At 42.1% G+C, this 14,741-nt stretch overlaps 1 protein-coding gene across 1 annotated transcript in view; it reads right to left on the bottom strand.

The window, feature by feature from the left end:
- The window catches only part of dntt (deoxynucleotidyltransferase, terminal), a gene marked incomplete at its 5' end in the record, with an annotated part of 56,571 nt that overhangs the window by 19,434 nt on the left and 22,396 nt on the right, over positions 1–14,741 (bottom strand). The window contains one exon of the mRNA XM_083696203.1: positions 2,926–3,028. Coding sequence (XP_083552329.1) covers positions 2,926–3,028 — 103 coding nt within the window. The remainder of the gene's footprint in view (positions 1–2,925; positions 3,029–14,741) is intronic.

Genomic DNA, 14,741 nt, shown 5'->3' with positions numbered 1-14,741 from the left:
CTCCTGACAAAACGGCTGGCAAATGAATTGTCTTTGGTTCAGCTAGTTGTCTTTGCAGATTGTCAACCTGCTCATTCGTGGCTACGTTATATCGCTGACTATACCTTTATGGAGCTATAGTTGCAAGATAATGTGCAGCTCTGAGTCCACTCCTTCTTACACTTCAGACAGCTTCTGACCAGCATTATGAAACACTGTTATGACCAGGCTTGTCTGAATGCGCTCCGCAAACTTGTCAGGGGAGGACAGCGCTTCTCAGAGGGCATTTGGAGAGGAGGTGACGATTAAGTCATTGAATGCTGACAGTGGGGGACTGAGAGACACATGGGAACTGCTCTTGGAGAAGAAGACATCACTCGCCTCTTATTCTTCAGCTCCCCTAATTAGCTTCAGGGGTCATCATCTTGTCATCTGAACTGAGACAGAAATCGCTGATGTCACCCCCCTGAACCCCAGAAACCTGCTCTATCTGCAGTTACAGATTCACTCAACCGTTCACAGGATCGAGAGGGATTATACAGAATTCCCCCTTCTCACATGATATAACAGAATATATTGGCAACATGATCATTTACATCACTACATTGCCAATTCTAGACCACATTAATTATGAGCCCAACATTGCTACTTTGAAATGCCATAAATACTGTGTAGACACATAGCTTGAATAGCAAAATACCCCCTAAGAACTCTCCTGCCACAAGTTGTTTTATGTGCATATATTGCTCACCACTTTGATTTGCTTAAAAGGCCCTTATGTAGGTCATTTATTCATGTACCGGTGGGTATTTTTGTCCCTTCGTGCCTGTACATTTTCCTCTGTGTTGAATCATAAGGATGCCTCAAGCGAGAGGATTAATGAGTTAGCGACAGTTTTACAGACCATTAAGTGTTGGAACGTTGTTGCCCTTCATTGGCTAAAGAAGCCTCCGGCCCCCCCTCACAAATCCACCATAAAACAGGATGTCTCAAAGTTTCCATCTCAACGGTGCTGAGGGCTGTTTAGCCCAACGCCGTGCTGTAATCATCTCCTACGCAGCAGGTAATGTCAGCAAGCATCTGAAAGTAAGCTTATTTCACCAGAACTGTTTACAGAAGGAATTACAGAGGCAGGTGACAGGAAGTTAATCTTTCCCCAAGCTCTGCTTTTCAGAGAGAACCCCCAACCCCACACACACCCCACACACACAAACACACACGTGTAGCAACATGCCAAATGTGGTCATTTTTTATTTGATTACTTATTTGGTTCTTTCTTGAGAGTGTGTAACAAACAGCTGACAAGAGACTGCCATCATGGCCACCTGACCAAGAGGACTAAGGGATCGGTGGTGTCAGGGACACAGGGCGCTGTGATGTAATGTCACATTCGCTCTGACTCAGAGCAAGAGACATCAAACCTTTCCTTCAAGTCCCAGATTAGCGTGTGTTAGCAGGCCGTGTTTGAACTGTGATTTCCTTTGATTCAGAGCTTTGCTGGAATGGTCAAGTCTGATTACTGAAATTAAAGCTGAGCATTTTAAAGTGTATGTGTGTAAGTGTGTGTGTGTGTGTGTGTGTGTGTGTGTGTGTGTGTGTGTGTGGGTGTGTGTGTGTGTGTGTGTGTGTGTGTGTGTGTGTGTGTGTGTGTGTGTGTGTGTGCGTGTGTGTGTGTGTGGTTTTCCAATGTCAGTGAAAGTAACAATCTGTTGAAGTTCTACTTTAAATGGATTTGATTAGAATGTCATCAAACCGAATAATTGCCCCTGCCTCCTACAATAACCCCAGCATTACAGTGGGCATTGAATCAGTAATTTAAGCTGCAGGAAAACTCACCATGGTGCTCCTAACCACACAGTGGGGATTCTAACCTCATAACATATCTAATTCATATTCTGTGGCTACCACTGATACTATTAAGGTACAGTATAATGGCAGGTCCTACGTGGAGGGAACATATTCATAGTCATATCATATCATATCTTTACTGTACATGTGAGAGGTTACTTGCTGTAAAGTGGACTGCAAAGGACATTAATCTACCATCCAGACAGTGAGCATACTGTAGTTTGTGGATAGTGAATGAGGCATCGTCCTCTCATGTTATCTGTTACTATTACCAGAGCAAAGCTGAATCTCATCTGTCTACCATAGAAATGGATGGTTGGCTGACCTTGCCTCAGTCCCCAAGTTATGCTTTTATAACCAGCGGGGAAAAAATTATGAGCCCGTTTTACAAGGACATTTCTAGATAGATGTATTTTTACCTCCCCACAGGCAAAAGAAAAAAAAATGACCCATGATAGTGGGCCTAGGTGACGACACATGGCCCCCTGGGGACCAGATCGCAGATGACAAGGTTACGCGACTTAGAGTCAACCTCTGCTACCTCCACTTAATCACTGTCTCTTGTACTCCCATCCCTGTGGACACCTCACTTTCACAACACCCCCCCCCCCCCCCGACTCCTCGCTATGGGACCCCCCTGGTCACACAGGTGGGAAGGACCCAGAGTAGTTCAAACATTTGGAACACAAGGTGATGATGAGCAGGCTGGATCTCTGAAGCAAACAAAGGCAGCTGGTGGGGGTAGGAGGTTTAATTTTAAACCCAGCAATGACAAAGACAGGCCTGCAGCGAGACACCATGGCTGTTCTCTTCATCAAACATTACTCTTTTCTCACCAACTCTAACATGACATTCATCTCGGGGGTGGGGCACCAGCTGACCCCCCTCCCCTCCATCCCCTTCTCCATCTCCTTCTCTCTGTACCTCTATTTTGTGCTGCTGTATTAGGAGTCTCTGGATCTGTCCATGGTCTGAACAGAGCCCAATGTCTTAATCTGAGGGGAATGGTTTCACCTCCTTCTCTATTCACATACACAGTCGATCCCCCCAGACAGATTAAACGGAGCTCCTACTGTGTGCAGTAATACATGAACTTACTTGGTGTCTCAATCTGTCCATGACACGCTGTATGAGCCCCTCTAATGTACGGGTTTCAGGCGTAGTCAAGAGGAAGTCCACATCGTGCCCATACTCCTTCCCCCTGGAGACAGAGAGAAACTGATTTAACACCACTGTCATCACCAGTCATTGCAACTGTAGGCTATTTAACAGTACAAATAAGAAGGATCTGTATCTGTGCTTTAGATAGAGAACAAATATGACTGTCATTGCCATGTTATCACAAATGAAAAGTTAAGTTAGTCAACTCTAAGGTGAGCTCCTATACGGGCCAGAGGCAATTGAATACACATTTCCTTTGTCAGAATGAGCTCTGGCAATGTCCATTTGGTTTTTTAATGGGCCATTACTTTGGGGTCATTTTTTCAACTGGTGTGTGACCTCTCAAAAACAAACTGCCTTCTTACAGTAAAGGAGGGGTGTGTGCTTAGTTACCCTCTACATGCCTAGAATATAATTAAATGAGAATATCTTTAGTCACAGTGGTTAACTGATATACAGTAAGATGGCAGACCGGTCATTAAGAGCAGGAAGCATATTAATGGCTTTGACTTTTTTCATTATTCAAACAAGCAATTTGTCCCGCGTCATTAAGTCGAAAAGCTCTCTTTTTGTTGCCTCAGCTGTCAGAGTCTTCCACTTTTATGAGAATCATCATTTTCTCCTTGGATTACTGAATAATAAAGAATACTCATTCTGAGCATGACTGAGGACATACAATATAGTCTCTGTGTCAGCATAAATGTGGGCAAAGAACACTGCTGATATTGTAGACACAAAGGGGATATGTCCTTATCTGACATACTGTGAAGTATTGATACTACACATACAATACAATGATAAGCATATGATTGATATCAAATGATTTAGGGGTGAAATGGAAATGGGGTATACATTTAGATTCAAGGTATGATCAAATTCTTATTGGTAATTCATGCAAACAATATTTGGACTTAAAGGTTGACAACCTTATTCAATCAATCAAACAAGAGATCTAGAGGTCTCCCTTCTTCTCCTAGGGTTCAAATTTGAGCCATCTTCCCTGAGAGGATGATTCATGGTGGGTATCAAGTGGATGTTTGAATCATGGGAACCTGTTAGAGTCTCCTCGCTATTTTACTAGACATGAAAGAGTGCAAAGAGTACACTGATGCAAATAAAGTATTGCTTGTGACTGTTGAACTAGTCCATCAAAGGATTCTACTATAGCTATGTTATCCATGTTGGATCCTGTAGTGTAAAGTGGGCCAACCACCCCCACAGAACCTTGGTTCAGGTTGCTCTAGCTAATCCTGGAGGTATCAAACAAGGGCACTGAGACAATGTTATTGTCAGTTCTGATCATCCACGAACCTCCAAAATAATACACACATCATGGTTAAGATTATCACAGAAAAAAGTGGAGAAAATAGCTCCTGTATCAAAGCTCTGGTTCTGGATCTGTTTTTGATCTCCCCGCGGCGTCCACTGTCTGAATAGCGCGAGTGACAGAGCAGCAACAAAGGAGGAGCAGGGAGAGGAAAAAATGATGGAACAGTCTGCAAAGGTCACCATGGTAGTAGAATTGTATAGAAATGTGTGAACAAAGAGAGTATTGGAGAATCTGTAAAATTGTTGGAACTCTCCAGTGCCCAGGATAGGGTGAGAAATAAGGATATTTTGGTAGCTTTTGATTCTATTAGCCCTGAGAAGTTCAGCAAACTGGTTACATCCTCTAAGCCATCCAATTGTTTACTTGACCCTATTCCTACTAAGCTAGTTAAAGGACTTCTACTTAACCTAGGGGTTTCCATGCTAGATATTGACCCTATTCCTACTAAGCTAGTTAAAGGACTTCTACTTAACCTAGGGGTTTCCATGCTAGATATTGACCCTATTCCTACTAAGCTAGTTAAAGGACTTCTACTTAACCTAGGGGTTTCCATGCTAGATATTGACCCTATTCCTACTAAGCTAGTTAAAGGACTTCTACTTAACCTAGGGGTTTCCATGCTAGATATTGTTAATCGTCTCTCTCTTCTGGCTGTGTTCCTAGTTCTCTTAAGGTAGCAGTCATTAAGCCACTATTGAAGGAGCCAAGCCTAAATTCAGAAACTCTTAAAAATGTTAGGCTTATATGTAATTGCCATTTCTCTTGAGAAAGTATGCTGTACATTTTCACTGTCATGCAGATGACAGTCAACTTTATATTTCAATGAAACGAGGAGAGGTGCCATGGCTAGATGCCCTAGAAGCTTGCGTATCAGACACAAAAAAGTGGATGGCAGGGAACTTTCTACTCTTCAACTCGGACAAGACAGAGGAACTTAATGCTAATGCTCAGTCTTGACGACTGCACGATCACTCCAAAGCAGGCAATAAAAAACGTTGGTGTTTCTATTGACCCTGATTTGACACACCAAAACAATTTCAAGAATCACATTTAATGATGCAGAAAAGTTGATTCACGCGCTATTATTTGGCAGCCCAAACCCCTCGCTGAAAAAATCTAAGACTATGGAAGACTACGGCATGGGGCAGAGAATTTTGCTACAGAGCCCCATCTCTTGAATAATTTTCCGATTCATGTTTGGGACTCTGATTCAGTCTAAATGTTCAAGTCCAGGCTCAAGACTCATCTCTTTAGTCAGTGTAACGACCTGTCCTAGCCTCTGGCTGATTATGGGCTCTTCCTGCTTGTCTTTGTAAAAAGCACAATACAAATAAATGTGATTGATTGATTGATTGATTGATTGATTGATTGATGGCTAATTCCATCGCCGGGGAATGAGACAACAGCCATTTAGCGTTCAACAAGGCATGATAATGCGTCAACTCAGCTGTAGCGGCAGACAAATGGACCTCCTTGACACAGTGAGAATCTGAATCACAGGTTCACTTTGACTGAGGACAGTCACAGGTTCACTCTGACTGAGGACAGTCACAGGTTCACTCTGACTGAGGACAGTCACAGGTTCACTTTGACTGAGGACAGTCACAGGTTCACTCTGACTGAGGACAGTCACAGGTTCACTCTGACTGAGGACAGTCACAGGTTCACTCTGACTGAGGACAGTCACAGGTTCACTCTGACTGAGGACAGTCACAGGTTCACTCTGACTGAGGACAGTCACAGGTTCACTCTGACTGAGGACAGTCACAGCTTCATAGTGAATGTGTGGGGCGGCACATGATCAAGGCTGATTGTTAGGCTAGCCAATTTAACAAAATGTAACCAATAATCAAATGAACCAACTATAAGCCAATGTTCTTTATATAAACGGATAATGAACGCAAATCAGGCATGTTGAGAGGCACCGAATTGTCATGGACTAAGGCCTATCATAAGACTCAGCTTCTATGATTCTATGACAGGCCATAAGGCCGTAAAGTGCTCTAAGATCAGCCAAATGAGTTAGTGCAACAACAAAAAAATGGTGATGGGCTACTTTGTTCCACATTCTTGATAAGCAAATACAAGATGCCACAGCACTGTGAATCTCTGCTGTGCTAGTGAAATGCACCCAACTTCACCGCATACAGTAAGTGTGTGTCATGAATAGGAATACCAGGGGCAGGAAATCATCAGCATTAATTCAGTTTATCCCTCTCAATCAACTCTCAAACACCAAAGGTTTATCTAAGTGTATGTGCTCCATGAGCTAATTTGGACTAAGCAGGTTCTATTACACCAAGGAGATTTTTACAGTCAGAGCAGGGCATCAGTTTATAGCCTTGTCTATGCAGATACTTCCTCTAAATCAACCCCAGTCAGCGAAAAAAGAGATGGCAGCGTGACAGACTCTCTCTCTTGGGTGAGAGGTTTGTTTTTACTTCTAATGGCACACCCTGACAACAGTCCACTCTGACCCTATGGAATGACCCTTTTGGGTTCCATATTGAACCCTTTACACAGAGGGTTCTACATGGAACCCAAAAGGGTTCTCCAAAGGGTTTCCCGACAGAGAGAAATGAAGAACCCTTTTGGAATCCTTATTTGTAAGTGTTTACCTTCCAATTCTCAGGCCAAGTACAAATAGTTCTGGAGACATCTACATCTACATACATGGTGTGAATTCACCGACAGCGTATATGACTATGTTGTGAAGATTTTTTTTTTTTAAATATTGAGCAGAACATATGAAATATACATGGATATTTGCAAGAGAAGACATAGATTAATAATACAGTTGTTGGAAGTGTTGTTGAGCTTGGAAGTACCTGCAAAGAGAAACAACAGCTGGGTTTTTAGCGGATTCACTTGGTGTGCCATTAACAGCTCCAACATTACCTCCCTGAGCATCTTGAGGAACAGTTGTTTTGTTAGTGGAAATGACACACCTGAAAATAGTGGGTGGGTCTGTGTATTCTAAGCAGACACCCTAAGGGTAGGAGGCCTAATTACTTATCTAGCACAATCCCTTATAGAATATATGTAGCACCTGCACACGATAGTAGTTACTAATCGTGTGTGCATTCACGTATCAGGCAATGGCAACAGGCAAGAAGCTAAAAAAAATGATGTCTTTGTTTGGAGGTAGGTTGGGGGCAGTGGAGGGTCTGACACCAAGACTTGCAAACCAAAATAGCTTTTAGTGTTGTTCTCTTTTTGTTGCTTATGTTTGCTAATTGAACATAATAATAAATGTTTCTACACACTTCAGTGATATGAAAAATCTAAAGGCAAATTGCTAATCTGTCAGTTTGGTGTGAGTTGAGTTTTTGTCTTACCCTCCTACAAGCAACCTTTCTAAAAGAACAGCATTTGGTCTATATGAAAATAAACGTGACGCGACGTGTAGACTGTGGTAGGATATATATATATATATATATATATATATATATATATATGCCATTTAACTGATCAACACAGGACTGGCAAAGTGACTGATAAAAAACTGTTTGATGGAGACAATCACCGTTTATTGAATTGCGGAAAAAATTACAAAACATGTTATTTCAATAAAGTTTAGAGCAGTGCAGTGGAGCAAGTTGAAGTAATGCTAACATGTTAAAACATTATTTGCTGGTTTAAAAGTGTTCAAGCCAATTTGCTATCTGGAGAAAACAATTGCACAGCCGTGGTGACTTCACAGAACATAACAGAACCACATTGACACCTCATGTAATTCACACTCTGAAGTAGCAGACAGTTTTTCCTGCTATCTATTTTTAATCCTCTCAACAAACCGCTCTAAGCCTTGTCACCCGTCTTCCACAGCTGTCCTCTCAATGAGGCTAATGTTACACTCCTACAGTACCGGTTGTTTTGCTCCTATAACTGCATATACAGTACATTTATATAATATGTATATATGCATATACAGTACATATATACACTCACCAAACACTTTATAAGGAACACTACGCTAATACCGGGTAGGGCATTGATTCCACAAGATGTTGGAAACATTCCTTTGAGATTCTGGTCCATGATGACGTGATTGCATCACGCAATTCCTGCAGATTTTTCAGGTGCACTTTCAAGCTGTGAATTTCCCATGCTACCACATCCCAAAGGTGTTCTATTGAGACTGGGAAGGCCACTGAAGAACACTGAACTCATTGTCATGTTCAAGAAACCAGTTTGAGACGACTTTTGCTTTGTGACTTGGTCCATTATCAAATTGTGGCCAAGAAGGGATGCACATGGTCAGTAACAATACTCAAATAGGCTGTGGCATTCAAGCGATGATTGATTGGTATTAACGGGCCCAAAGAAAACATTCCTCACACCATTACACCACCTCCACCATGAGAAGGTGTACAGGTGTTCCTAATAAAGTGTTCAGTGAGTGTATTGTAGATAGATAGATAGATAGATAGATAGATAGATAGATAGATAGATAGATAGATAGATAGATAGATAGATAGATAGATAGATAGATAGATAGAATGAATGACAATAGAATAATAAAATAAAATAAAATAAAACAGACATCTGAAACATTATATACAATACCCCGATCGAGCCAGCCGGAGGAGGAGTTGTACAGTCTTATTACGGCAGGCAAAAAAGATCTCCTATAGCACTCCTTAGTGCAATGTGGTTGTAATAGTCTGTTGCTAAAGGAGCTTCTCTGCTCTGCCACAGTGTCATGTAGGGGATGGGAGGGATTGTCCATGATGGCCAGGAGTTTGGTCCTCATCCTGACACGCCCTCCACTTCCACCTTGCCTGTGCCAGTATCTGTCTCTCTCCTGTCTGTCTCTGTCTATTTGTGTATGTGTGTGGGCGTGGCCAATCGTTGTTTGTCGTTACAAGTCAGTCTCGCTCTCGGCCGCTTAGCAGCACTTAGTTTTCTGTAGATTCTAAGTATTTGTCTCACCTACCTGATCTGTCAGCCTGTCAACTTGCCCTGCCTACCTGCTCTACCTACCCTGTCTGCCTGTCTACCTGTCCTGTCTACTTGCCTGCCCTGTCTACCTGCCTGCCTGCCCTGTCTGCCCTGCCTGCTTGCCTGCTACCCTACCCTGCTTGCCATTCCACCCTGCTACACCGTTCCCCCCTACCCCCTCATTAAAACCTGATTCTTTTATATTTGTGTCCTGTGTCCTGCGCTTGTGTTCCTTAGCTCTGACCGTAACACATCCTCCGTAATCCAGGAAACAATGGGGGAGTCCACCTGCATCTTCAGCAGCTTATCCACAAGTAGTAAGGGCTGTATGGTGTTAAATGCACTGAAGAAGTCAAAGAACATGACCCTCACCGTGCTGCCAGCCTTATCTAAATGGGAGTGAGCTCTGTGTAGCAGGTAGATGATAGCATCATCCACATCAAGGTCTGCCTGGTAGGCAAACTACAGAGGTCCAAGGATGTCTTCACCAGGGGCCTCATGTGTGCTAGCACCAGTCTTTCCATGGTCTTCATGATGTGGGACATCAAGGCTACTGGTCTATAGTCATTCAGAACACTGGGGTTCCTTTTATTTGGTACCGGTACCAGGCAAGATGTTTTCCACATTGATGGGACCTTTTCCAGACTTCCAGGCTCAGGTTAAAGAGGTACTGGAGTACTCCACACAGCTGGTCTGCGCAGACTTTGAGCACCCTCGGGCTCACACCGTCAAGGCCCACAGTCTTCCTGGTACAGAGTTTCCCCAGCCCTCTTTTCACCTGAGCTGTACTGATGAATACACTGGAGCAGGGGGTGGTGGGGGGGTCATTGGCTGTGAATGGAGTCAGAGGGGCTGGAGAGGGAGAGGGAAGGGAGAGGGTACTGGATGGGAAAGGGGTAGGTGGAAGGTGTGAATGAGTCCAGATAGGGCAGGGAGAGGGGAGTGGGGCTGGTCCAGTAGCTGAGCAGGGCTGGAGGAGCTGGGGGGAAGAGAAGGAGAAGGAGGACAGTGTGGAGAGTCATCAGTGGAGCTGGGGGGAGGGAGACAATGAGCCCCCGAGTCACACCTATTGAAGAACTGGTTCAACTCTTTGGTCCTGTCCAGATCTCCAGCCACTTGCGGGTCGTTAGCCTGCTTGTAGCCAGTGATCTTCTTCACACTACTACACACCTCTCTTGTGTTGTTGTCCTGCAGGCTGTCCTCCATTTTCCGCCTGTAGGTGTCCCTGCTCTCCTTCAGCTTCTCCTTGAGCTTCCTCTGCATCTGCTTCAGTTCTTCCTCATCACCAGATCTGAAGGCTCTCTTCTTGTCGTTGAGGAGGGCCTTTAGGTCACAGGATTGCTGTAGAGATGTAGGCGTCCTTCACATTAGCATATAACAGGTCCAGTGTTTTGTTCTCCCTAGTGGGGCACTTCACAAACTGGGAAAACGTTGCTAGTGTTTTTGTCAGGGTGACATGGTTAAAATCTCACACGCTGAGGGAGGGATATATGTGACCACAACAAAAACATGTGAGAACTCACGTGGCAAATAATATGGGCGAAGTCGTATGGCCAAAAGTTCGATGTCTGGGCTACAGACGCTTTCCTTCACATGAATATGGCTAGGATTGCATCATCTGTTGTTGACATATACAGCAACTCCTCCACCTCGTTATTTGCCGCACCGACGGTGAATCCTGTCCGTCTACACTGTCTGAAAGCCCTCGATGGTGGTGTTTGCTTTGGGAATAACCTCCTGTAGCCATGTCTCCATAAAACACATAAGACTACATTCACGGTATTCCCTCTATCCTCTCGCCAGTGCCGTAAGCTCCTCCATCTTATTTCCCAGAGATCTCATGTTGCCCATGATGATAGAAGGAAGATACGGTTTATATCTCCTTTTCTTCATCTGTCGCTTCACCCCCGCTCTGCTTCCCCAATGCCGTCTCCTTATTTCCTCTGGTACAGTGGGCCGCACACCGGCAACCATTGCCGGCTCAGCCAACGCGATCGGCTGTTCTCGAAAGTAAACAATAGTGGTCTCGCAGCACCAAATCCACCAGGAATAAAAATAGTTCCCATGAGTAGTAAAACGGTGAAAAGTAAATAAAAAGTTTTGTGTCCATGGTTATTTTTGTTAATTTTCTATAAACTACTATAATTAACTAAAAAAGACAGACCTGGTGAAACAGACATCCAGCTCTACCAATGCCTCCCTACATTTAACTGCATGTACAGTACGTATATATATATATATATATATATATATATATATATATATATATATATATATATATATGTATATAACTGCATGTACAGTACATATATATGGAATGCTTTGCCACCAGAGGTTACTGAAGCAAAAAGCAAGTTTAGCCTCCTTCTAAAGTGCTTTCTAAGGTTTGAATTTAACTGTCATTAAAAAATTAATATGTATATACTACATGTATGAATAGTGTGTAAAACATATTTTATTGTTTATTGGTGTCTTGCCAGTACAGTATATGTATTGTATACTCTCGTCTTATTTTATTTTTATTTTTAATTTATAGTCATATTATCTTATTCTTGTATATTCCTGTTCTGTCTATAGATGTTCTGTACTCTGTCATGTGTTTTATATGTTCTATGTATTCCCTAGGAAGAGTAGCAGCTGCATGTGCAGCAGCTAATGGGGATCCTGATAAACACATAAATATACCATAATCTTGACTCTCTCTGCTGTGCCACCTCAGTCAGTAATTTCACTATACACTGACTGAGCCATCTCAACCTGCAGTCCCTCTGAACACCATGCCATTTCTAATGGGATTTCACTTGAGTAGATATTTAATGTGTTTATCATTTCTGCTTGGTAAATGGAAATTTCCTCTCCTCAAACACTTTTCTTGAAGCTTATAACCACATATCTCTTTGTTTCATCAAAAAACTGTTTGAACGAGACGATCGTTTTTTATTGAATTGCAGCAAAAATAAGGCAAAACATATGTCATTCAGAAAAAGTTACAGTTGAGTGGAGCAAAGTTTAAGTAATGCAATGAGAGGTGAAGATTATTTGCTGGATTAAACATTTAATATGTCTAAGCCAATGTGATACTTGGAGAAAGCAATGACACGGCCATGGTGACATGGTCACAGAACATAAAAACAGAACCACATTGACACCTCATGTAATTCACACTCTGAAGTAGCAGGGACAGTTTTTCCCTCTATCTATTTTTAATCCTCTCAACAAACCACTCTCATGTTATGGTTATTCTCACCTCGGAAGAAGTGTAGCACCTTAAAACATAAATCATGTTCAGTACCCTAAGTGACTTGGAATCTTCCAGAAAATGATGGATTCATCGAAAGGTTTACATAAGAGTTTCAAATGTATTGACCTACAGTTTGGGAAGGAGAACCACGTGGTCGGAGGATGTGGAATTAGCTGGACTATTCCGTATTTTGAAATTATCAAATTTATTTTGGTCATATCAATTGTGGTCTCAATGTGTGAATCTATGTTCCCATGAGACAGGGTCAATATGGACTGTAATTGCTCACCAGGCTCCAAAATCAACTCCATAGTAACAGACTAGGAAACAAATTAGGCTCCATGAAATGATCCCTGATGCACTGTTTCATATCATTCAGATTAAAAGACATGACATCTTTCCCATAGAAACACGTTGTAGCAGCCTACCATCACAGTGCAGCAGCTAACTACAGTACCCATGATGCTTTCATCACTTTTTTCATCTCTCCCTATTTCCAAATATCAAATATCATTCAGGCTGTTATCTCTCCATCCAGTACAAGAGCCGTTAGCTATGTCCAGCTGTTTATTCGTTCATGGACCAAATTTCATACAGTACAACTGTGCATCCATGATGTCCTGTTCACCTCAACTCCTCAACTAACCTTGAAATGCTTAGGCTCAAGGGATTCCTCTTAAGTAGGCCTAATGTTAAAATACATGGTAAAGGTTATACTGAATTAAACAACTTGGGCTATGAATATAGCCTTGCCTGCCTCACACAAACAGGCACTCTTGTCATGACTCTCATCTCACCCATATCTGTGGGCTGATTTCAAATAATGCTATTAAATAAAGCAAGGTTAATTCACTACATCCACACAAATCAAAAAATCACTCATCTAAATCATAAAAGTTTTATAGCACATGTAATGTGGGTTAATGGGGTTAGGAAAAGCTCCAGACTCTGCAGGACAATAGCTCTTTCGGTTTAAAAAAAAAATTGATTGATAAACTATACTGTCCCTGGGCTCAAATAAATCAAATCAAATAAACAACATGGCCCTCAAGAAGCAAAACCCCAAATCTGTGGGCTGCTTTTAAATGATGCTATCAAATAAAGCAAAGTAAATTCATCAATCCACACAAATTAAAGAAGCACTAGGCTACAATGTAGGCCTAGTCTACAAACATGAGCTTATACCTACAACTTTCAATTTGATCCACTGTGCGCAATTTACTTTTGGTGCGAGACTGTGGGATGGAGGGGGATAGACACCTGTTCTTTCGTGCAGGATGATATTTTTAATGCTCTTTGACAACAGTTGCAATGACAGGGTCAGTTCAATATATGTTATATACTCTAGCTCTTAGCTCCACAAATGAAATGGGTAACAATAGATACATTTTTAGGAAGTTACCCAGATATACATGTGGAGTTTTCTGAGTTTTCTGTGTATAGTTAATTTAGTTTACTACAGCCCACAGGTCTATAACACATTAGGATTGTTCAACAATGGTTGGTTTTGCCGAGGTGAAATACCTAAAATAAAATAAAAGCATGTTGCAAAAACAGCAGAAACAGCACAAAAAAGGACTTTGTCTATCAACCAATTTCTCCCAGACCCTCTGTCTAAATTATGATTATGAAGCTGAAACGTCACCATTGAGTATATGTGTGATGACGGTATGAAAGTAGATTTTTTTTTTTTAACCATTTCCACTCTTCATCTCTGTAATTCACAATAATAAACTTGATTTTGCCAATCTATTTAATAAGGCAAGCTGATAAGGCAAACCATCACAAATCATTCTCTCTCTTATTTTTATTTTAGTGATTATTTGGAAGGATGACCAATAATGTCAGCACTGTCAGTAAATAAAACGAACAGAAGGATGGATTTTTTTCAAACATCCTTCACAGCTCTTGTCACCACCTTGTGGTGGCATTCGGCAGCACACATCTTCACAACTAATTTCTGCTGCAGCAGTAGCAACTGAGGGTGCAGGCTGTGAACAGAAGGCCTCATTTTGTAGTCATCCTTTTAAATGCGCTCACCGTGAAGATATCAGACATGTAATATGTGAGTGACACAGTTTAAGCTGCTGAATGTATTACTGTAGTTGACATGCATGCTTGTGCACATATGCTTCCTTCCTGCATGGCAGGAGCAAAAGGACCACAGCTACTAGTGTAGATAGAGACCAATGTGCATACGGTTTTATCCCCATGGCTGTTAGGACATCTATAGGAAAT

The sequence above is a fragment of the Argentina silus genome (assembly GCF_951799395.1).
Source record: "Argentina silus genome assembly, chromosome: X".
Lineage (NCBI taxonomy): Eukaryota > Metazoa > Chordata > Actinopteri > Argentiniformes > Argentinidae > Argentina > Argentina silus.
This window is presented reverse-complemented; position numbering and strand designations above follow the sequence as displayed.